Source organism: Saimiri boliviensis, chromosome 1 (assembly GCF_048565385.1).
Source record: "Saimiri boliviensis isolate mSaiBol1 chromosome 1, mSaiBol1.pri, whole genome shotgun sequence".
Taxonomy (NCBI): domain Eukaryota; kingdom Metazoa; phylum Chordata; class Mammalia; order Primates; family Cebidae; genus Saimiri; species Saimiri boliviensis.
In genome coordinates this window covers 46,628,098-46,653,425 of record NC_133449.1, presented here as the reverse complement: position 1 = coordinate 46,653,425, position 25,328 = coordinate 46,628,098, and the positions used below count along the sequence as shown (strand labels likewise).

At 50.7% G+C, this 25,328-nt stretch overlaps 1 protein-coding gene across 6 annotated transcripts in view; it reads right to left on the bottom strand.

The window, feature by feature from the left end:
* Positions 1–25,328, bottom strand: part of TTC7A (tetratricopeptide repeat domain 7A) — a 153,718-nt gene that overhangs the window by 78,231 nt on the left and 50,159 nt on the right. For 5 of the 6 annotated variants that reach the window (XM_074396840.1, XM_074396839.1, XM_003926740.4 and 2 more), the window contains exons 4-7: positions 20,710–20,840; positions 16,366–16,481; positions 1,365–1,443; positions 386–543 (exon numbers count right to left, since the gene is read on the bottom strand). In XM_074396840.1, the coding sequence (XP_074252941.1) occupies positions 386–543; positions 1,365–1,443; positions 16,366–16,481; positions 20,710–20,840 (484 nt within the window). The remainder of the gene's footprint in view (positions 1–385; positions 544–1,364; positions 1,444–16,365; positions 16,482–20,709; positions 20,841–25,328) is intronic. The other variant, XM_074396833.1, reaches the window with a different exon arrangement.

The following is a 25,328-nucleotide window of genomic DNA, read 5'->3' as shown; positions in this document are numbered from 1 at the left end:
TCCTCCCAGCACCAGCGCTGCAGGGAACAGCTGGGGCAAGGGGCAGGGAAGAGCCAGAACTACGCTGTGCTGGTGGCTACAGGCCCCACCTTCGATGAACGGCACACACGAGAGACGAGTATCAGACAAGACTACTGGGAAGACAGGTAAGCTCCAAATGATTTCTTTGGCTTCCAAGTGACGTATAGAATTCTTTCCACAACCTGTACCCCAACACCTGCCTTCTCTAGTTGATCTGGCTCCTGCTGAGACTAAGGAGGCTGCCTGGCAGTATACTGAGTGGAGACTGGAGGAGAGCACGGGGTGAAGGGGGAGTCACCTCTGGGGACCAAACCCTGCATGCGACGTGAGGCTGGCATGGTGCAGTTGGGCAGGTAGAACTTACTTGTCTCCTTCATAGAGGTGAGGTTTCCGCAGGGCCTGTGTAGCCAAAGAATTGTCCTCCTTGCCCATGAACTCAGGCAGAGGGTGGGACAGGGGGCTCCAGTAGCACTCCTCACTCAGGGAGTGCAGCAGGACCCCCGCCAGGTGCTTGGCCGCCATCTGGCAGAGAGGGAAGTACTCAGACCGAGGCACAGTTGTCAGCTCTACCCCAGCATGACCTAGAATGCCCTCCACCCATCACCCAGCTGAATCTGCCCCCCTTGCAATGTGTGGCCCTTTGGGTAGGCCCCCCAACCCCACTCCCAAGGAGACCCCTTGCTCCTTCAGTCCTTCCCACACTGGGGCTCCCATCCTTCTGCTGGCCTCAGATGGCTCCTACCTCATCTTTTCTCTCCTTTCCTAGACAAGAGGAGCATTTCCTCCCTCTCCTGACCCCATGGAGCCCAGCCCCGATCTGAGTATTCAGCGGGCGGATCCTTGCAGTGTCGGGAAGAGCATAAAACCACAGGCATGGGCAGCTCTCTTTCCCAGGTGCCTTTCTGATACTCAACTGAGAATTATAGCATAAGAAGCAGCTGTGGCTCTGGTTTTGACAAACTAAGGCCTAGGAGGGCAGGCCGATGCTGGGGTGGGCAAGCAGCGTCAATGTTATTTACTAGGACCATAAAGAAATCCCTAAAAATTCGCATAGCACCTTGCTAGTGGTGGTAGCAAGTGTGTCAACACAGTTTGCCCAGAGAAGGGCTGTGGTAGATCGGACATCTGATTTAACGTGAGGAGCTATCTGCAGCGCTGCGGAGAGGAGGCTGCACCTCCCTGGCTGGGTGGGAAACGCTGCTGACATTGATGACCAACCTCCTCCACGAGCGGGCAGGAGACCTACTGCCAGCCCTCCTTCAGGGGCTCACTGCAAGGACTGCTGCTGTCTCCCACCAAAAGTGACTCCTGAATAAGCCAGCAGAGCCAGCACCCCACGTTACCACTTTGAAGTTCTGAGTTGCTTTGGTCTCCACGGTCCGCAGCACCTCCCGGAGCTCTCTCATGCCCTTCACGATGTTGCTGGTGGGAGGATGGCAGAAGTAGACTCATTACCAGCCTAGCTCCCATAAGGATGCTCTCAGCACACCTGCAGACTCCAGGAGGAGCTCCTGCTGGAGTTTTATTTGAACACTTTAAATAACTGGAGTGAAAAATTAGAGTTGTCACACCAGGGTTTTAGAGGCTCAGGATGTCAATGAAAAGGAGGGAGGATCCCTTTTCCCCTAGTCCCTTCCCCTCTTCCCCCCAGTAACTTCGGCTTCTGGTTTACCACCAAAGGGGTACCAAATTGAGTATTTCAAACAAGGTGTGACCTTGGTCCAAGAGGCTTGGGCTGGCATCAGGCTTTCTGACCTGAGTCAGCCTCAAATTCTCCAGCTGCACCCGCTGTATCTGGTCAATGCTGGATTCCATCCGCCCCTCTCTGTCCCTAGTACCACGGCCCCAGGCTGGCCTGCCTCACCTTGGGCCTTGATGACCACACCAGCCAGTCTTACCACTTCCAGTCAGCCTTCTGTGCCTTGAAAAATAGTTTGCAAGCTTTTAAAAGTGTAAGCCATAGTGAGAAATACATCTCACATTGCAACCCAGTACCCACACTTCCCTGACATGAAACCGAAGTTTCTCGACTCGATACCCGTCTCTCCTATGTGCAACCTACACTGAGGTTTTCTGTTTTCCTTCTCCCTCTATCCCCGTTTTGTAACATGCTGGCTGCAGCCCACTAAATAAGTCTTGCATTCCCACTAACAGGTTGTGGCCTGCAATGTGAAAAACTGCTCTCACTGCTCCTTGGGGGTCTAGTGGATGCAGGAAGGTCACCTGAACCCTCTGCAGGTCTGCCCCTACAGTGGCTCCAGGGCTCACAGAATGCAGTCTAGGCCCTCAGCATAGCTTCCTGAGGCTGTGGGGCCTGCCCCTCACCTTTCTCCCACCTCAGCCCCCTGCACTCAAGCAAGTCCTTTCTGAACATCCGCAATTACCTATGCCATGTCTCATCACTGGCTTCTCACACGGCCTTTCCCCACTTCATCCTTCAAAAGCCAGTTCCAGTGTTACCCACTCCTCGAAGCTTCCCCAGGCCCCTCTCCACGCTGCCCTGCCTGTTACTTCCTCTTCTGAAGCAAGTACCACCTCTCAAGGTCATATTCCACCTGCAGGTCTGATCCTCGCGCAGCGTGGCCTCCTGAGGGCCAGGTGTATCGCTCCAGTGTTCCTAAAGCTCTGCCCCGGCAGCTCCTGCCATGTAGCATGTCCTCAGGCTGCTCCTGCTCATCTGCTCAGGGGGTTCCCCAGATCACACCACACAAGAGAAAGCAGAGGCTGCCAGGCCAGCAAATTTAGAAAAATTAAAATCATAGAGGGTGAACAGCCAAAGCTGGCAGCCAGGAAAGTCACATAAGCCCCTTCTTCAACTTCATGCACAAAACAGACTCCTGGGGGCTTTGGGGCCTGGGAGCCACAGAAGGACACTTTTGCAGATCAAGCCCCTTGCCTTCTGGAAAGCTCTGGCTTTAGGAGACACAAGCAAAAAATGTGCAAACTACCAACATTACAAACACAAATCCTTGTTTTCAGGGTTGAGAATGGAGACCCCTGGGGTATGGTCAGAATTACACTACCTTCCCTACCCTGCCAAGTGCCCTGAAGACCTGGGAGGGGCAAGCAGGACAGGGAACCTTAGTCCCCTTAGAGACCATCAGGTCTGCGTGCGGTCTGTAACATGAGGACTTTGCTTTGCTCAGTGTCTCCCAGACTTCTGTAGTCTGCATGCCACATTCACCGTGTTTACCGCTAGCTGCATATCACATTATTTATGCCATGCTTTTCTTTATATCTTCCTTCTTCTTTTAAGGTGAGTACATAACTCACCTTAATAATAACTTAACACCAAAGGGGTACCAAGATTGAGTATCTCAAACAAGTATTTTTTTAAAGGTAGTATTTTTTAAAAATATTTTTTAAAAGTTAGTGTGCACATCACTTAAAACCACATTGTGTGTCACTAGAAGTATTTGTCCCATACTCTAAGAAATGATCATTTATTTCATTTATTTGCAGAGATAAGGTCTCACCATGTTTCCCAGCCTAGTCTTGAACTCCTGGACTAAAGTGATCCTCCTACTTCAGCCTCCTAAAGTGCTGGGATTACAGGCATGAGCCACCATGCCTGGCCAGAAATGATAGTTCAGACAAGAGGGTCTCAAACTGCGGTACTTGGACTATCAGCATTGGTATCCCAGGGACCTGTTAGAAATGCAAATTCTGAGACCCCCCCCCAACCCAGACCTGCTGAATCAAGAACTCTGGGGTGGGCCAGGCATGGTGGCTCACACCTATAATCACAGCTCTTTGGGAGGCCAAGGCTGGAGGATCACTTGAGGTCAGTAGTTCAAGACCAGCCTGGCCAACATGGTGAAACCCCATCTCTACTAAAACTACAAAAATTAGTTGGGCCACGGTGGTGTGTGCCTGTAGTCCCAGCTACTCGGGAAGCTGAGGCAGCAGAATTGCTTGAACTTGGGAGGCTGAGGCTGCAGTGAGCTGAGATCGCATCACCGTACTCTAACCTGGGTAACAGAGTGAGACTCTGTCTCAAAAAAAAAAAAAAAAAAAAAAAAGCAAAAAAAATAACCTCTGGGGTGGGGCCCAGCAATCTGGGCTTTATCAGATTGCCAGGGGGGTTCTGATGCACACTCAAGTCTGAGAACCACTGGTTTAGGGGATGCCCCAGGGTCTTCTAGTTCTCCTAGTCCAAGAAGTCAGGCTTCAGAAGGGACAATCTGGCACAGTAACCCCAGCTTTGCAAGCCAGTCCCCAAGTCTGTAATCTTGGGAAAGTGAGGCAGCCTCCCTAAGTCCCAGGCTCTTCTCATTTCCTCATAGTGCTTTAGGAAGATGACATACATAAAGCCCCAAGCACACCCAGGAATGTGGTAGAGGCTCATTAAATATTCTTTTCCTTTCTCCTTCTCATTTGGGTCTTGAAGATCATATGATTTACATTAAAGCATGGAAGTTTGGGAGCTAATGAGTATGGGAGAGGACACAAGTGCCTGCAGAGTCCCTCCAGCTTTGTGACCACCTTCTTCCTGCCGGCCCCCTGCCCCACAGAGGACAGAAGAACAGGATTCCTGGTAGACTAACCAAGCTCAAAGACAGGCTTGGGCGCCCCACAAGAAACTTCTTCGGTTCCACTGAGGCCTCTGTCTCAGGAAATAACCCAGAGCTAGAGAGCAGGCCATAGGCCAGGCCAGCTAAGGGGACAGCCTGGCACCAGCCACCACCAGAAGAGAAGAAAAAGACAGACTACAGTAAATTGAGTAAAAGGACAGACCTCATGAGCTCCTGGGAGAGAAAAGAAATGACTGATTCTGGGATGTCAGTCTGGGACAACCCTGGGAGCTGGGCACAATAGCAGCAGGCTGAAGAGGGCTGGACCCCGGGGCTGCCCAGGGCCGTGTGGCCCAGAGGAGGCCGGTAGGTCCTGGGACCCGTGGGTGATTTTCCACTCTGTGGGCTACCTGCCAGCCTCCTCCCTGGCAGCCTGATCCAGGCTGCTACCAGGAGGCGAGAGCCAAGAATGACTGTGGCCCCTTCTTCCCACTCTACCGCAAGGACTGTCGTCTTTCTGCACTACCAAATGAGCTCAGCCTTTAGACTTTACATCATCAACATTCTTGGACCAGAAGACTGACATTACCTGGAAGCTTGGGAGAAATGCAGACTCCCCCCAACACAAACACACACACATGCACATGCACACACGTACATATACACAATACATGCGCAAGGAATCAGCACTGCATCTTACGCATCTTAAGATGCTGTATCTAAAAGTTGTGTCTTTTTACTATTTTCAAATCTATAAAGGATTTTGGCATATAAACCACCCTGGAATTCTTTAGCAAACCAAATAATCACCCTCAGGCATGTTTTGGATAAATCTCAATTTTTATTGAATGCCCTTCAAGAAAAAAAACAATGCAGAGGTCCCTGTGGCCAGGGCTACAGAGGGAGAGATCTGGGGTCCCAGCTAACACTGACCTGGGAATGCCCAGTGATGGTGGGAATGCCCCTCTGCCTTAGCGTACCCCTCTGAGAAATGAGAAGGCATACAGGGCTTCTCCAGGGTTCTGCAGATGGCCACAAGCCTGAGCAATCCCGTCCCAGCTCTGAAGCCGCCAGTGCCAGGTGGAGGTGGGGCTTTTCCGAGCCATTCCTGGCTGCCCTGCCAGAGGCCAGCTTGAAAGATCTCTTTGTTCTCGTCTCTCATGCTGACCTTTCTGAGCAAAGCTGTCCACTTTTAACAATATCCAAACAGGGCCTCAAACAAACCCTGGCCCAGAAACAGGCTGCGTGGGGAGAAGCCAGGAAGCCATTTATTCCAAGTCAAGTAAAGCCTGGTTGGTCAGGAACAGAGAGAGATGTGGGTGTGATGAGGGGTCAAGGACACGGCTCATCTTAGGGAGGCCTCTAGGTGGGATGTACGTGGGGCTGGCAGGCTCCCCAGTCCCCTAGGCGGCAGCAGGCAGGGCTGCACATTTCACAGAGCACTTCCGTTGCCTTACGCAGTCTGTGCAGCTTCCGATGAGGTCAGTGAGGGAGGCAGCCTTCATTATCCCAGTACTGGCACAATGTGTGGCTCATAGAAGGTGCTCAAGAAATGATTGCTGAATAAATAAATCCCCAGGTTCCAGCAGGAAAAAGAGCCTGGAAGATGCCTGCCTTTCCAGGCCATCACTTACCCAAGAGGAGAGGCAGGCTTATGGCAGGCACAAAGGGGTTCAGATTTTCCACTGAAACCCCTGAGACCCCTGAGAAAGACACCTGTCTTTTGACCCTGAGACCCCTGAGAAAGACAACACCTGTCTTTTGATCCAGCATAGTTACATTTTCTTCTGGCCGTGTAAACTCCTGGGACTCCATTTACTAAGTCTTTACAAAGTGCCAGCTGCATACCAAGTGCCTGGTCATCAGCTCTGTTCACAATAGAGCTTAGCCAAGTATTTTGCATACCGTCTGTATTTAAAAAATATTTGGGGAGGTCTGGGTTTGAGCTGAAACAGAGAATGAGAAACTACATGGAACTGACGGCTGAATGGAATCTAAACAGATACGGTGCATATGACCCTGCCCATTCCGGGGCCAGCACCACTAACTGTGTATGAAAGGTTACCAATCAAAGACCCAGAAGTGCATAGCCAGTTGGCAGATCCCAACAGCTGAACGGGTGAATCAGGGGACAAGGTCAGGTGAAGTTCAAATGGTCATCAAACTGTTCACCCCTGTTACCTTACTGACTAAGGCCAAGAAAGGGCCCTGTGAAATGTCCAAATTCTCTGTTTCGAACACTAAAACTCTCCACTTCACCCCCAGCCCCAGAAGAGGGCTGTAACATTTCCCTCCTGAGGCACTGAGGATGTCTAGGTGCCAGGCTTTCTTTTCTAGTGAGGCAGGGGATGGGAGTGGGGAAGGGTGAGGAGGTGGGTGCCAAGTGTCGACAAAGGCTGTGCATTCAGAGAGGCTGGAATGGTCAGGGTGAGCCTCAGAGGTCACCCTGTCCCCAAAGCATGACACACAACACCAGGAGGCTCTCAGAATGGACTTCACTGTTGGGTGATTGTGACCCCAGAACCCCAGATTTGTGAGAACAGTCTGACTCCTGTCCTCCCCTGGCCCTGCATATACCAGGTGGCGGCTAGAACAAGGCAAAATTACTGCTGATGGAACATACCCATCATGGGTCACACCAAACTGCAGACCGGGTTTTCTAGGGTGCCGCTGCTGCCTCTCCAACTCAGCATCTAGCTAGAAAGGTGAAGCACACACACACACACACACACACACACGGAAAGGGACAGTGCTTTCACAGGCCTGAGCAACATGCCAAGCCCTGGGGAACTCCCTTAGAAAACACATCCACTCCCTTCTCTATTGTTTGATTTTGGTGCAGTGAGCACATGTTGCTTTACTAATTAAAAAAAAATTAAAAGAACAAGCACAAAACATACAGCCCACCTGGTTCAATGTGCATGACCCAAGCTCACTCTGGGCCCAGAGCAGTGAATGGGTGCTACCAGGCCTAGGCAGAAGGAAGGGAAATAACCAACCCAAAGAGAAATGGGCCCTTGCCCACGCTGGGTGAAGAAGCAGAGTCAGCTCACGTTCTTGTTCGTGGGAGATGCCCAGGCACTCGTCCTAGTGTGGTCAGAGCCACTGACAGAGACAACCAGCTTCCCTGGAAGTGGAGGGGTACCGCACTGTCCCCCTCCACTTCCAGGTTCCCATGCCTCACCCCTGGGGCTCTTTCATGCAAAGGAGAACAAAGCTCATTTCTGGAGGCTCCCCTATAATCAGGACCCTGGGCTCAGCAATCATTGCCCCTCCTCCCCAAAAACCATGTCAGAAAGGTGCCCCCTCCTGGCAGCTGGGAGGCCAAACTGCCTGGGGCAAAGCTCCAACTAGAGTCCACGGCTGCCCTCTAGTGGTGCTGAGGAGAAGAGACACCCTCCACCCCTACCGCCTGCGGGCCTCCCAGCTTCCTACCCTTTACACTGGGGCCTCCCAATTCCTGACGGCCTTTTCAGGCCTGTGCCTTCAGTTCTAGCTCAATCAGAACTCTATCATCAGCCACGGAGCAAGGGGCAGGAGCCATCTGGGGGAATCAACTGCTGAATCAATAGGGCAAGGCTCCTGAAGGAAATTAACATCCCTCAGATATCCTGATGAGAAATTGGGCAGCGGTCTCAAGCTTAGCCAGCAACGGGGAGGCCCAGGCTTTTCTGAAGCTTCGAGGAAAGTGTCTGGGGTCCAGCAGTCGCCATCCACTGTACACAATGGACAACAGCACACTCTTTAAATTAGGTCAAGTCCTCAGTGGGAGGGACAAGCGGACTCTGGGGGCGGGCACTGCCTGTGGCCGTCTGGTTCCATCTGACCCTGTTCTCAGCAGGGTCTCCTCAGTTCTGCTGGCAGCTGGGTCCACCCTAGGCCCATGTGGGAAGGAGCTCAGGCAGGAAGCAGGCTCCACCATCCCTCCCTCTCCCTGGGCCCCTAAGAAACAGCAGTACCTCTGCTCCACTCCCAGTCCCTTGGGGTGAACTGTCCTTCAGACACCTTCAGGGTCCACCCTATCCCAGGCAGTACCCCTACCTCTCTGCCTCTTTCCCCTCAGCACAGAGCACCGTCTGATCGTCTTCACCACGGGCTCCCCTCTGGGATGGTCACTCCATGAGGGAGGGGACCTGCTGTCCACAGCTCAAACCTCACAGTGAGGGCGGGGCACCTGGCCCATAGCGGGCACTCAGAGGCAACCCGAGACAAGAACTGAGGGCCTTTCTCTGGGCTTCCTCACCTAAGCCCGACTCCCCTCACTGGGTCCCTGAACACCGAAAAGGGTTTCTCCCTGCTTCCCAAACACCCCAAGAGCCCAGGCTGGCAGGATGGAATGTAACCAGCAGAAAACACTGCTTGGACTCCACAGCCCTTTAACAGACCGCTCAGAGCTGCCCTAATCCAGATGAGCTGACGTCAGAATCTGACAGGTATTCTGCCTCTAGCACCTTTAGCTAAGACAGTGGTTCTCAACTGGCAGCAACTGTGCCCCCGCCCAGAACATGTGCCAACGTCTGGAGCCATTTCCGGGTATCATACTTGGCCGGCGGAGCTGGGGGATGGTGCTCCTGACACCTAGTGGGTAGAGCCAGAGATGCGGCTAAAACCTACAATGTATGGGAGAGCCCCCGCAATGAAGCTGAAGTTACCTGACTCAAAATATCAACCGTGCTGAGGCTGAGAAACCCTGGGCTAAGGTAGCTTTATATTATTTTTTAACTTCCTAACAACAAATGTATTAAAAAAAATACTGGAACTGACGATTCACCTGCGAGGATATCCCGGTGACCAAAGAGCAGTGTGGTATTCACAGGCTGGCTGAGGCGGACCTGCCGTGGGCAGAGAGTGTGCTGGGCATGGGGCCGGACAGACCCAGGTTCAGCACCAGGCTCGTGGGTTTTACACCTGTGGGCCCCAACTTTGGTCAAGTTACTTAACCTTTCCTCAGTAAAATGGGGATTGTATTCTTTTCTGCCTCACAGGATCATACAGAAAGGCATTCGCATTCTGCCCGCATGGAGTAAGTATTCAACAAATATTAGCCACAATTATGAGGAAAGGTGCACAAAAATTATTTACAGCCCAGCCAGGAACACAGGCCGCAACTCCAGCTCCTATGGGCTGGATGGATCATGGGAAATAGACAGAGGGGCTGAGTAACTGCCACGTGTCCCGGGACTGCTACTTATACTCCAAGACTTTTAAATGTTTGGGTGGTTTCCTTGCAAAGAAACTATGACGATGACTCAATTTCTACCCCTCTTCACACGGTGAGGTCGGGGTGGGGTGGAGCCAGGATCCTGGCTGTGAGGACTGAAATGGTGCCTCAGGAGGAAAGAAGGCGAAGGGAGGGGGTGGAGCTACAGGAACAGAAAGTGACTGAAATCCCTTGGGCTTTGTGGGGGGAGGTGATGGTTAGTCAATGCCTCTGCCCACTGCTGCATCACACACACACACACACACACACACACACACACACACACACCCCTCGGGTCAGTCAACTCCTTTGCCCACTGCTGCATCACACATGCATCACACACACACACAGAAACCCTCATCACACACATATACACACACACAGAACCCTCATCACACACACATACATGCACACAGAACCCTCATCACACACACATACACACACACACAGAACCCTCATCACATACACATACACACACACAGAACCCTCATCACACACACATACACACACACACATACACACACACACACAAAACCCTCACGCACGGCCTCGACACAGAGAGCAGACGGGAAGCAGGCTCTGGGGAGGGTGGGGCTACCCGCAGGAAGAGAAGACATCCTTTGAGAATGGTGATTCAGGGTCACAGAGGGGCAACAAGAACCCCGAGTCTGCACACCGTGGATCAGCTCCATGCTCCCAGCCATCGCCAGGCCTTGGCTTCTCCCACACACCCATGGGCTGCCTAGGCTGTCCTTCTATGCCCCAAAACTTTGAAATGGCACGAGTTTCAAGGCCACTCGGGCCCGAAGCTGGAATCCTCGTGGGTGAACTTAGGCGAGTGACTCAATCTCTCCAGGCCTCCCTCACTAGTGTACTGGGGTCACCTGACCTTCCCAGAGCACTGTACACCAAGGACATGGTCCAGCCAGGCCCCCAGCAGAAGCATGACTGCCACTGGTCTCTCTCCCTCTTTCCCTCCTGGCTGTCCTTGATGTTCACCTTAATGTCATACCTGCAGGAAATTCAGTCGTGGGGAATGGGAGCAGGCAGCCCCTAGAGGTGACTGCGGGGGCCCTTAGCAAAAAGGAAGTTAACAGCAGTGAATATACTTAAGGTGTTTTACGTTCCTTCCCTCTCACTGGACTCTCGTACTCTCTAGGACATGGACAAACAGAAGCCCCATCTTAGAGAGAAAGAAGCCAACTAGATGGTCAGGCAGGGAACTATTCAGGGCCACAGAGGGGCCTCTAACCCTTGGACCTCACCCTCAACTTCCTCCACCCACCAAAGTTTCCACACCAGAAGCTGGGACATAGCACCTGCAGGGTATGAGCATCCTTGGGGAACCTATGATAGGTTGGCAGCACCCCAAGAGTGGTGGCCCAGGGGCTCAGCAACAGGATTCCCACTGTGAACAATGTAGCCTATCAGATAAGAGGGCAGCTCAGAAAGTCAGCCGTGCCCTGCACACACAATCCCGGCTCCATCGAGGATAAGTCACTTTTGTTCCCTGCGCCTCAATTTCCCTTCTGTGAAGCAGGAATGCTTAACTATGACGCTCCCCTCAGGGAATATGAGGAGGACTAACTGCAAGTGCCTGGTGCAAATCTAGTACTTCCTAAGTGGCATGCATTATCCTAACAAATATTCCCGAAATGGATGAATGAAGGAGACAGAGTATGGAAATTAGAACTGTACCCTCCCCACAAAATCTACTCCACAAGGCTTTCACGGATCAGAACAGCCCCTCTGCCATTCATGCCTGTGCAGGTCCTTGGGAGGGAGGACTTGAGGACTCCTTAAACTCTGTAGCACAGGGGTCAGCAAACTGTTTTCTCTAACGGGCAAATAAAGACAGCAAATTTTACAGGCTTTGCCGTAAGGTCCCAAATGCAGCTACTCAAGTCTGCAGTGAGTTATATATAAATAAATGGGCGTGGCTATGTTCTAACAGATGTTTATTAACAAAAACTGGCAGCAGGCCACCCTTGCCTTCCAGGCACAACCAGGTCCATATGGGGCTTCATAAGTCACTGAGGAGTCAGAGTGGCGACCCCTGCTCCTCCTTCGAAATCTCTGCAGGCAGAGCTGAGGATGGCCTCTCCTCAGGTCCCCCAGATTCATTCCCGGGAGCTCACAACTGGCAGAGGGAAGAGGAGGGTGCTCCAGGCAGCAGCCTTGTGCGAGTGGTGGTCTCCAGCTTCAACTGCTGGGCCATGAAAACAGGAACCAGCCCCCTGAGCCACTGTTTCTCTGAAACCGAAGCTCAGCAACCGAAAAAGGATCAAAAAAGCAGATGGTGGAGGTGGAGCGAGGCAGCTGTGCTTCTCAGTGCCCCTGGACCATCCTCAGCCCCACCTCTGGCACAGGTGGTCCAAGGAGCCCAGGACTCCATGGCGGGTCCTACCTTTGCGGGTGAGCTGCCTTGGCTCTCCCAGCCTCCACATCCACACATTCCAAACAGAGACACCGCCGCCTCCCTGGCCTACCATTTGAGAAATTACAGAAAGAAAACAAAAGGTGGCTCATGTCTGGGCCTGTAGCCTCCAGCTGTGGACCACACAAAAATAATAAAAACAAATGGTAATGCTGGTTTTGATTATCTTCAATTTTTTTTTTTTTTTTTTTTTTTTTCCAGAGACAGAGTCTTGCTCTGTCACCCAGGCTGGAGTGCAGTGGTGGGATCATGGCTCACTGCAGCCTCGATCTCCTTGGCTCAAGCAACCCTCCCGCTTCAGCGTCTGGAGCAGCTAGGACCAGATGCATACCACGACGTCCAACTAATTAATTTTTTTTTTTTTTTTAGAGATGGTCTCACTATGTTGTCCAGGCTGGTCTCAAACTCTTGGGCTCAAGCAATCTTCCTACCTCGGCCTCCCAAAGCTCTGGAATTACAGGCATGAATTCTAGGCAGCTGTGATGTATCAGGTACCCTGGTGGGTGGCTGGGTATTCAGGTATAACACCCCACAACAATGCTTTGAGGAGGCAGGCATGGTCCTCACCTCCATCTTACAGGTAAGGAAAGCAGAGCTCAAGGGATTTGCCCATGGACACAAAGGCTTGTCCTAAGAGTTGGGATTCACTCCCAGGTGTGCTGACTCCAAAGCTGTGCTTCTCACTGTCCTGTCTGCCAGGCAAGAGGCAGCCTGTTTGTTTCCCAGTAGGGGCCTTTCCACCTTATTATTCTTTTTTTTTCCCTCGAGACAGGGTGTCACTCTGCTACTCAAGCTGTAGCGCAGTATGGCACAATTACAGCTCACAGCAGCCTCCACCTCCCAGGCTCAGGCGATCCTCCCACCTCAGCCTCCCAAGTAGCTGGGACCACAGGCGCATGCCACTAAGCCTGACCAATTTTGTTTATTTTTTTGTAGAGACAAGGTCTTCCTATGTTGCCCAGGCTGGCCTCAAACTCCTGGACTCAAGCGATCCTCCCGCCTCAGCCTCCAAAAGTGTGGGATTACAGGTTTGAGCTACCCTGCCTGGCTCCTTCCACTGTATTCTTTCCATTTGGAATATAGGGCCTCATGCCGTGTCTGATCCCACAACAGCAAGGGCAAACTGGAACGAAAAAGAAGGAAGAGGGCATAGCCCCCACCCTGCCTCAGGCCAAGGGTCCTGCTGGGGCAGGACTGCCTCCCCGAGGCCAATGTCCACCTGCCTGCTGCAGTCATCACAGCCACAGCCTCCCGAAACTGACCTTACCATGTCCTGTTCCACATTCTGGACAAACAACTCCACCTCCTCTTTCAAGCAACTGAGAACTCAAACTCAAGGTCATTGATATGTAGCTCTATTGGGCAGGGATACCAACTAGATGGAAAAGCTGTCTGGGCCAGACCCCTGAGATTTGGTCAGACTGCTCCCCTGGCAGTCCCAGAACACCTGGAGACCCACTCCAGACAAGGGTACCACAGCCAACAGTTGGCAGCTTCACAGGCCTTTGCATCCTCCTGGAGATTCATGATCCGCCTTCAGGCTCCGGTTCTAGAGATTCTCGGAGGTCTGCAATCCATTGTTTCCAAACTTATTTGGCCATGAACCCTCTCCTGCAGATTCCTGCCGTTCTACAATCCTCAGCCTCATCCCACCCTCTCTGCCCCTCCCAGGCTCCTCTTATCTCCGCTGCTCCCGCCAGGGCCCAGATCAAGCCTGACCGGCTGCAGTCCACCATGTGCCCAGGCCCACCTAGCCCTGAGCCCACCTCCTTCTCAACCCCCACATCGAGCAACTTTGTGGGGAAGGGAGATGAGCAAGAAGGAAAGAGGCTCACACCCAAGCCTAGGTGAAAAGAGCAAGCCACAAGCAGTGTGTCCTCTAGGATACTGTTTTGTTGTAGTTGTTAAAAAAAAAATCTGTGTATCTAGACATAGAAAAACATGAAAGACATATATCAAAATGTTAAAAGTGATTATCTAAAGTGGAGGGGGGATGTCAGCAAACTTTTTCTGTCAAGGGCCAGAGAGGGGCTGAAGGTTGAGCTGATCACAAATGGCCAATGATTTAATAAATCATGCCTACATAATGGAGCAGCCATACAAACCCAAAAGCACAGGTCCTGGAGAGCTTCCAGGTTGCTGCGCACGCGGCAGTGGCACACCCAGCAGGGCCTGCACACTCCGCATGCCTTCCACATACCTTGCCCCATGCACCTCTTCTACCCGACTGGGTTGTACCATTTTACGTGGTTCTGTACATCAGTCATCTAGCAAGTAAACTGCTTTCCTGGTTCCATGAGCTGCTCTAGTAACTTACTGAACCAAGAAGAGGTTCTGAGAACCTGATTTGTAGCCGGCTCAGACAGAAGTTGCTGGAACCTGGGGACCTGCTCCTTGTGACTGGTGTCTGCAATGGAAGGCAGTCTTGCGTGGGACTGAGCCTGTGAGCTCTGTGCTAACTCTGGTTAGCATCAGAGGTGAATTTAACCATGGAAAACCCAGCTGGTGTCAGAGAACTGGTTGTGAGTGGGGAAAAAATCCCCAACATTTGGTCACAGAAATGACCTGTGTTGTGTTGAATACAGAGTAGGGCCAGGCATGGTGGCTCATGCCTGTAACCCCAGCGCTTTAGAAGGCTGAGGCAGGAGGATCACTTGAGTCCAAGAGTTTGAGACCAGCCTGGGCAACAAAATGCAACTCCTTCTCCGCAAAAAATACAAAAAATTAGCCAGGTGTGATGGTGTATGCCTGTTGTCCCAGCTACTCAGGAGGCTGAGGTGTGAGGATCGCCTAAGCCCAGGAGGTGGGAATTGCAGTGAGCTGTGATCACACCATTGCACTCCAGCCTGGATGCCAAAGCAAGATATTGTCTTAAAAAAAAAAAAGGTACAGAGTAGAAGAAAACAGTGAGTTTGCTTTTTCCTACTAAACAGGTACCACATGCAACTATCACGTATTCAAAAACATATAATGAAAAGAATAAAGTGAAATGAAACGAAATAAATCATACTAAAAATGGCATATAGGCCTTAGAGAACTCCAGGCAGTCAGTGACCAGAAAGCTGTGTGACCCTGACCTTGCATGAAGGAGGAGGTCACACCTGCTTGGCCTGACCCACAGCCATGGGAGGCAGAGTGAGATGAGGTGTGACCATGGAGGATGGTTGCACTTGGCACCTGAGTCCCCTCCTCTGGTCAGTGATGTCCTCCAGCCCCAGCCCATCATGTCTGTGCAAGGTCATAATGATGCAGAGGAGGGGGCCCAAAGCTTCTGCTGCAAAGACAGGCAGGAGACCCCAGCCCCGCCTGGGAGTCCCTAGACTGGCGGAGATGTTGCCAGCAGATGGGCTAATCAGCCAGTTGCGGAACGGCCTCGGAGCCATGCTTGCCGCCAATACGCGCTCTCATCTTGTAGCTTCTCCCTCCCCTGCCACCACCCAACACACCCCAGGAAACAACCACTCCTGGCCTAACTCCCAAGACCAGCCACCCCCTCCACGATCCACCGAGCAGGCCCTGTTTCAGACAGGAGCAAAAGCCTACAGAAGGCATTCCAGGCACCATGGTTCTTAGGTCTCAGGTAGGCCAGGATTCCGAGGGACTTCAAGACAACCCACAGGAAAACGAGCAGTTCGACTGCCCTGTCAGCAGGGACAGTTCCAGCCCCAGTGTGATGCCAGAACTTCACTACTACCATACTTTCCCTCATACTTCACCACCCCTTAAAAGCCAGAATGAACAGGAATCTGCCTTCCCATTAGATTGTTGGAGATCGTGAGGCTCAAAGGAACCAAATAACTTCACTCACACCACAGACAACAGTAGACAAAACCAGACCCACTGGCCAGCTCACTGTCCTTTGCTCTTTCAACATCACCTCCCAAGCACCCTCCGCCCTCCGCCCTCCACCCTCCCACGTCAAGATGCTCATTCCTGTTTCTCTTCTCGGCAGTCTCCCCCAAGCACATGCAGGCTTTATTGCTTCCTCGGCTTCCTGAGGCGTGGCCCTTCCCACTGAGAACGCCTCTGCACACTCCTGTCTGACAAGATGTGACACAAGCCAGTCCCCACCGATCCTCTTGGGAGAGCACGTGTGCACAGGCCAGAGAAGGGGGAGAGCAGCCTTGAGGCCACGTCAAAAGCCTTGGCCCAGGGGAAGCGTTCTCCTGCCCACTGAACTGCCAGTGACCTACCCCTTCTTCAGGTTTTTCACATAGGCGCTCTGGAGGGCGGCTTCCAGGAAGTAGGTGAGCTCATAGTCAACCGGGTGAAAGCCTTTCAGATGCCTCGACGTGCTGTTATTTGTGGTCTGGGAAGGGGAACAGAGAGAGAGCCATTGTCTCAAAGTTCTGAGCAGGGGGTCACTCAGCAAGAGGAGGTGGCCTCATCACCATCCCAGTCCCAGCTGTTCAGGGGCACACATTGTTGCAATTCTCAGACCAGACTTGATCTAACTCACTTTTTTTTTTTTAATGGTAATTTAGGTTCTGGCGTACATGTGCAGAGCATGCAGAATTGTTGCATAGGCACATACATGGCAAGGTAGTTTGCTGCCTCCATCCCCCCGTCACCTATATCTGGTATTTCTCCCCTCATTTTAACTCAAAATATTTCTAAAGCACTCTCTCCCCATCCAAATGCTAGATGCCCACAAGCGGTTTTTTTTGTTGTTGTTTGTGTGTTTTTTTGTAGAAACAGGGTCTTACTATGTTGCCCAGGCTGATCTCGAACTCCTAGGCTTAAGCAGTCCTCCCACCTTGGCCTCTCAAAGTGGTGAGATTATAGGCATGAGTGACTGCCCTAAGCCTCTAACATTTATTCAACAATCACAGAGCTTTAAATTCATTAACTCATTTAGTCCTTAGAGCACCTCTATTAGGCAGGAACTAATCATCATCATTTCCATTTCACAGGTGAGAACAGAGAGGGTCTCTTCCTGCCCCAAGGCCACTCAGGTTGTGGGTGGCGGAGCCAGGCAGTCAGGTTCGCCCTTCCACTCTTACCCTCTACTGCAGGAGGACTTCCCTGTCTGTCCGGAGCCATGCTGAGCACTTGCTCTTTAACTAGACAGCACTCACTGTCTGAGCACGTGCAGAGGGACCGCTTCACATAGCACTGCTCCCCTGCTCTTCTGCATATACAAACCTCATCTCCCACCAGACTTCAATCCCACAGGACAGGAACCGAGTCTCCTGAGTCTCACGACTGTCCACACCCCCACCTCCAATTAAGGAAAGACAAAGGGAAATGAAACTCTTACAAAATCGCCACCCAAGTCCAAATCTTATTTATGCCTCACAACGATCCTACAGGGTTGGTTTTGTTTGCATTTTACACATGAGGAAACGGAGGCTCAGAAAGTAGATAAAAAGTGTCCATTAGAGACATGGTGGCTCACATTTGTAATCCCAGCACTTTGGGAGGCCGAGGCAAGAGAATCGCTTAAGGCCAGGAGTTCCAGACCAGCCTGGACAAAAAGACTGAAACTGTCCCAGTCAATCCATCAATAATTTAGTGCCTAAGGTCACAAAGCTGGTGTTAACCTGGACCTCAAACTCAAGCCTAGCCAGGTATGGATTCCAGGCTATTTCTACTATGTATCAGTTAATTCATTCCACAAACATCTGAGTGCCTGCTATATGCCAGATACTACACTGTCCCTGTCAAACAAGCATGGACTGTTAGAACATCCAGAGAATCAAGACCCCCTGGTTCCAGGAGAAGCTGAGGAACAATTACATTATTAACTGAGCTGTTGCTTAAAAGCCTCAGCTCTAACAGGGTCCTCCAGTCCAACGAGACAGGCCTGCCTTCAGTATACCATCTCCTTTGTCTAATCTGAGAAGAAAATCAATGAGGCATCCACCTCCTTTTTCAGAATTCAAAGTAGATTTAAGAAAGGGTCTTAGTTCCTTAGAGGTCAGGACTGGGTCTCAGGAGGGACACACAACATTTCTGAGGATACACAGGGTTCTATGGCCTGCCCTCCCTCAACTTAAGATAACAACAGTTGGGGCTCATTTGTTTGCCAGGGACTGATTCTAGACCTGGACATCATTTTAGCTCATCACCTTACTCCCCTTTTGAAAGCCCAAAGCCACCGTCGTGGCTCACGCCTGTCATCCCAGCACTTTGGGAGGCTGAGGCGGGTGGATCACCTGAGGTTGGGAGTTCAAGACCAGCCTAATCAACATGGAGAAACCCTGTCTCTATTAAAAATACAAAATTAGCCGAGGGTAGTGGCACATGCTTGTAATCTCAGCTACTCAGGAGGCTGAAGCAGGAGAATCACTTGAACCCGAGAGGCGAAGATTGTGGTGAGCTGAGATCATGCCATTGCACTCTGGCCTGGGCAACAAGAAAGAGATTACGTCTCAAAAAAAAAAAAAAAAAAAAAAAAAAAAAGAACAGAAAAGAGAGTCCAAATCCTAGGCTTCTAGCTGAGCAGGAGACTTTCTCTTTTTCATCAAAGTTTCCTCCCAACCACATGCAATGCAAATGTGAAGAGCTCCTAAAACACTGCCACCGCCTAGCAGTGACCCACTCCCCCTTGGTGGCGGTCAACTCAACCATGCCAAGTCTCTAAGTGACCTCTGCCAGGGAATGGGCACTCAAGTCCTGTATTTGCTGAGCACATCGGTCACTTCTCCTTTTCTCCTTTAGCCCAATCAAGCAGACATCTTCTAGAGCAGTGGCGTGATTTTGCCCTCAGAGGACAGTTGCCAGTAACTGAAGACATTTTTGGTTATCACCACGAGTGGGATGGTGCTACTGGCATAGTGGGGGAGGCCAGGGATGCTGGTAAACATCCTATAATACACACGGCAGCCCCCTTGCCCCCCTCCCCCTAACAACAAAGAATTCTCCAGCCCCAAATGTCAACAGCACTGAGGTTGAGAATCTTGCTCTAGGTGAATTGGCCTGGCTTGGGTTGGACTCCTTCAAAATGGCCCATCACAAAAACAGGTACTGGACTGACATTTTGGCATCTGCCGAGGGAGGTGAGGTGCAACCATCTCCTGGGCTCTAAGTCTCTCAGCCCATGACCACCTCCTCCTTCAGGGCACCAATCCTAATCTACTCTGCTCTAGAACCTACCATCTAGTGCATTAAATATCTATTCCACAGAATACCTAAGCACCAACCCCAATATCTTCTCCGCAAGTATTCGGAGCCACACTCCCCTGGGTTCAAATCCTGCCAACACCACTTAACTAACGATGTAAACTCTGGGAGGCTAACTCCTCTTCAAATTTGAGTTTTCTTACTTGTAAAATGGGAATGAAAACAGGGCCTATCTCATCCAGTTAGTGTGAGGGTTACATTACAGAATAAGTGTAAAGTGCTTGGAGTTATGTCTGACACAAAAGTAGCACTCAAGAAGTGCCAGCAATATCTCTGTTGAATATAGTTGCCTGTCCTCTTAGCACTAAACCAAAGGCCCCTCATGGAATAGTATTCAGATGTGGAGGGAAAAGGAATAAAATGGAGACTGGGCACGGGCCTGTAATCCCAGCACTTTGGAAGGCTAAGGCTGGTGGATCACCTGAGGTCAGGAGTTCAAGACCAGCCTAGCCAACATGGTGAAACCCTGTCTCTACTAAAAATACAAAAATTAGAAGGGCGTGGTGGTGGGCACCTGTAGTCACAGCTACTCAGGAGGCCAAGGCAGAAGAATCACTTGAACCCGAGATCGAGCCACTGCACTCCAGCCTGGGTGACAGAGCGAAGCTCTAATAAACCAGAGCCATCTAGCCTTGGCAACAGAGCAAAACTCCATCCCCCACAAAAAAGAATAAAATGGATAAAAAATTAAAAATAAAAGTAAAAACAAAATACGTAACACTAAACCAGAGCCTCCCAGAAGGCGAAGGGCTGGGATACTTAGCACAAACACTGCTACCACCTGCACCTGACACCCTGCAGACAGTTAAACCAGGCCCACCACAGGAAGCGAAGGCGGAGGGGGACCTAACTGCCAGAACCCCAATGACCAGCTCTTTTACCAGCCTCTGAAAGGCTTGGAGAAGGGGTCCCAAGACCCTGCGTCCTCCCAGGATACAGGGAGTAGCCTCTGGGACACCGAGAGCAGGGAAGGATGTCCAACTGGGAGACCCAGGCTGACTCCACCCCTGCCAGGGAAAAATGGTGAGCAAATGAGTCAATCTCCCTAGAGCTCATGTATTAAACAGGGATAAGTACAACGCCCACCTCAGGGGTGGCTGTGAGGAGTTGACAAGTTAACAAACAGGGCAGTCACATGTGGTGCTGCAAGACGAGTTCACCAAAGAGTTCCTGGTGCTTAGAGATGGTGTGGACTTGTTTATCTATTCAACTATTTTCCAGTAAAGAGTCTCATTCTAGTGGAATCAGTATACTATAATGAGTTTTCCAACCTATAAAGTAGAACGCCTTTGGGGGACAGAAGAGGTGACTTCTTCTAATTAGCACAAAGGTGACCTATGGGTTTAGCGGGATCCGTAGATATAGGTGCTCAGTAGAAAGCAGCTGCTACCATGGTGTTATTTCCAGCTCACCTTCTCCAATTCCTGCAGGAACACCTGGGCGATCCAGGAGGCCCTCTCAAAACAGGTGATCACTTCCTCCTCCCTCTCCGTCAGGCGGAAGCGGGAAGCTATGGAGTTGGGTAGGCGTTCCAGAGAGAGGCCTGCAGGAGGAAGAGGGCGCCTCAGACCTGCCCTGCTCGGGCCCCCTGACTCCAGGCCCTCCCTATGGGCCCAGGGTGGGCTCATCCGAGGGGGCACACACTCTGGTGCAGCCAGCGGGAGGCAGAGGTCTGCGGAGGGGAGGGGAGAAGCTGAAGCAATGGTGGTGTTAGCAGTAGCCAGGAGTAAGCAATGGGACAGCACGTGGGGAGTCACACTGTATCACCCCAGCCCAAATCCTGCCTATCTGCCCAGCTACCTCCCCACAGAAGCCACTCCTGACCCCTCCTCTGTAGTGGAGTATCCCCATTTTTCTAAGCAAAAGAATGAGTTTTAAAAAATTTATGATTTTTCTTTCCTCTTTCTTCCTTTCCCGCATTCCCATTTCCTACTTAGCTCTTTAGAAATGCAATGACCTTATTTTCCCGCCACCAGACACTCCCTACACAGCCAGCTTATCCAGGTGCTGACTTAGAAGCTCCAGAGCCAGAGCTCTTTCCCACCAGGAGACTGCCTTGAGAGACAAGAGTCAATTTGCATCCTAAAGTATGACTCAGAGGGAACTCTTTCCCACCAGAGTATCTTGAAGCAATGGTCACTTGACAACCTAGCTCTGCACGCAGTGGTGCCAGCTCAACCACCTAGCAGGAAGGCACCAAGCCAAGTCATGCAGACCCTGCACTTGCTTGCTCCCTCCTCTGCATGCCATTCATGCCAAGTCCCTCTTTAAAAGTCCCACTTTTTGCCCAAAAAGTGAAGTGGTTATCTTTAAAGGCAGGAGCCTGTACCTCTTCCCCTAAGCTAAGCTTGGGAATGAAGTCACTTTCTTTACTCCAGATCTTGCTCTTGTTAATCGGACTCTGCAACTGGCGAGTGACTGAATTGCGCTTCAGTTACAATTTTGGTGGCCCCTGTGAGGACTGCAACACACTTTGGACTATTGAGCCTATCACCTGGTTTCACTACTGGGCAAGGCGCAGGGGAGGGCCACCTGGGAGCACCAGCTGCTCCTGGCTACTGGACTCCAGGACAGGAATGCTAAGGGGATTTCTCAACAGCTGCCAAAACATTCTTGTTTTGGGGAAACTTCCCTTTCACTTCCTGGCACGACATCTGCTGCTTCCCATGCTTCACTGCTACAAAGAAAGCGACCTCTGAAGAAGCCGGCAACCTTGAAACTGGGTGAGCAAGTTGGACTGTACCCGGCTTTCTTCTCTCTTCTGGGTGCCTCTGGGACTTCACTCTGTGCAGACTTGGCTGCTATTGGCACCATTTGGGCACTGTGAGTATTTGCATTTGTGGCACTATAGGGACTCAGCTGCCTGTGAAGCTGTCTGGAGCTGAGGCAGGAGGTTCAGAACTCCACTCGGACTGGGGATTTTGTTTGGAAGCGCACCATTTGTTTGTGTGAATGTATGACTTTGTGTACAGGCCGATTTCTTTCTTTCCTTAGCTCCCTCTGGCTGAAACAGTTCACCTCAACTGGCAATCTTCGGCCGTGGGAGGGATCCATCGCCCTGCACCAGGCACTGAGGTTCTCCCTGATGGGATAAACAAGGGTAGCAAGCATGTCCCCGCACCGTGTGGTGGCTGGAAGGCTCACAAGCTCCTCTTCCGTCATTCACTTTTTCTTCTCTCTTTCCATTCCCTCTCTCACGCCACTCTTGGAGAACCTGGCTGCACTGCAAAAGCCAGCCAAAAATTTCATACTCATGAGGACAAGTTCCCCCCTTGCCTTTACCTTGCTGTCCCACAAGCCTCATTTTCAGGGGTTCCATTCTGCCCCTGGGCCTTGGATTAAAAGAAGGTGTAGATTGGACATGGGCAACAAGGTCTCTGTCCCCTCAAAGAGCCCCTTGGGGCACATTTTGGTTAACTGAAAAGCATACAGTTGCCAGTGTGGTGGCTCACGCCTGTAATCCCAGCACTTCGGGAGGCCAAGGCAGGCAGATCATGAGGTCAGGAGATCGAGAACATTCTGGCTAATACGGTGAAACCCCATCTCTACTAAAAATACAAAAAATTAGCAGGGCATGGTGGCAGGCACCTGTAGTCCCAGCTACTCAGGAGGCTGAGACAGAATTGCTTGAACCTGGGAGGCGGAGGTTGCAGTGAGCCGAGATCATGCCACTGCACTCCAGCCTGGGCAACAAAGTGAGACTCCAACTCAAAAAAAAAAAAAAAAAAAAAAAAAAAAAAGCAAACAGTTGTGAGCCCATGGCTAGGAAAAGGAGGATCTTTTACCATAATACTGTCTGGACCCAACACCATCTGGGCCACAGTGAATTTTGGCCTGAAGATGGGGTTGCTTAGTTACACTTCAGTAGTTAGAAGAAAAACATCCACCTCCCCGGTGCTTACCACTTTCTACACTATTTTGATCATCTCTGGCCAGCTCTTCCCTCCCCAACTAGCTGAAAGTGCCATGGGGGCAAATGTGAACCTTTTTGGACAACCACAACCCCTAGCACAGCACCTCACACAGCAGGTGCTCGAGTTATGTAGCATTTCACATGCATGCTTCCCATGGAACCCAACAGTTCCTCCCTGCAGAAGTCACCCATGCTCAGGTCTCTGCCTTCAGTGGACGCCCACTCTCCCCTTTATCATTAACAGCACCTTGTTCTCCCTTTGACCACTCCTCTTGAAATCTCAGCTGATCATGACAGCCACAGTGATCAGGTAAGTGTGGGCACACGGCCCAATCTGGGCTAATAAAAACCAGTCTCAGAATGGTCACTCTTTCCACTGGGGTTGTTAAGCTGGTACCAAACATCAACTTAGAAACGTTACGGAAAACCTGCCTTAAAATGAAGTCTACACAATGTGAATATAAATAATACTACTGAAGTGTACATTTAAAAATGGTTTAGATGGCAAATTCTATGTTGTACAAGGCTTTTTACTGCAATTAAAAAATTGTTTAAAATAAAAGCTTCAAGGCCGAAAGCAAAAAGCTCAAAAAATAAAAACAATCTCTATGAAACAAAGGGATATAGCATTGTTAGCCTTTCTAGAAATGAATGCTGAACAGAAATACAACTATATTTGCATCAGGTTACTTTTTTTAAGACAGGAAAAATACTGGATAAACTCTTAGCCATGAAAAAAAAAAAAAAAAAAAAAAAAAAAAGAAAAGAAATCCATGCAGAGTAAAGGTAAGATGTGCTGGAGAAGGGCAGATTCCTAAAGAGACTGTTTGAGTACCTAGATCCAGTTTTACCTGAAGCTCTATCTGCTGGAACTCTCCAGTGTATGAGCACCATTAAATAGCTCCCACATCTTCTCTCATTTCCTTCCTTCCTTTTTTTTGTGGGAGAGGTCACTTGCAGCTAATATAGACCTGACTAGGGAGCGCTGTCCTTCTGAACTATTGGTTCCCAATGGGGAGAATCAATGTCTAGCTCATCTTTGTGCCCACACGGTACTTTACATGTAGTTAAGTAAAGGCTCAAGATGAACTTACTGAAGGGATGTATAATAGAAGAATCCTCAACTGTTTCCTACCCCGTAAGCCCCAACATTCACCTAATGACCAAGTCTTCAGAACTTCAAACCTCCCCTTCGTCTCTTTCTACTACCTTATTTCAGGTTTTATCTTTTGAGTGGATGACTACATCGGCCCTAACTGGCCTCCCTGCTTCCAGTATCACTCTAATCCTCTGGGGGATCCTTCTAAAACTCTCCAGGGGTCCATGCTGTTACAGGGTAAGGTCCAACCTCTGGAGGCACCATCCCAGGGCCTCCAGGTATCACTTCTCCAGCCTCATCTCTTGCCTTACCTGCCACAGCCACACCCAACCTCCTGCTCCTAACTGCTGGGTTGTAGGATGCCTTCTTGACTTGCTCAGGTTGTTTCTCCTGCCTGGAATGTATCCACCCCAATAAGTCTACCCAAAATTACAGTTCACATTCTGACCCACTAAATGCTACCTCCTCTACAAAGCCCTTCCTGATATTCCCTGGTATAATCAAACATTCCTCCTTTAAGTCCCAGTCCTATACATATTCCTAACTCACCATTTCTTATGTTTCCCCAGACTGAGGGCTCCTTCAAGACATGAACCTAATCGTGTTTACCTTTCTACCATCTGGCACACAGTAGGTACTGGACAAACATTTGCTGGCTGAATGAAAAAACACAAGCCTGGTCATGTCTGACAAAGTACAAAATGCCCTGCAAATATAGGGTAAGGAATTACTGTTGTTTTTCTTAGCCAGATTCCCAGGCATACAGTCAGTGACCTTGTCCTTTGCCAGTGATCTGGGGTGTGACTAGATCCAAAGGTCGGGCACCTTGGCCTGGAGGAAGGTGGGCACAGAACGTGAAGGTCCTTGCTAACATAAACACCCAGGTGCCAGGTCACTGGGTGTCACCGTGCCTCCTGCCAAATGACTCACAACCAGGAGGGGGAGGCTCCTCATTCCAGAGGACTAAAGGGGGAAGAGGAACCAAGAAAGAATCAAGGAGACAGGCCTCGCTGCTCACT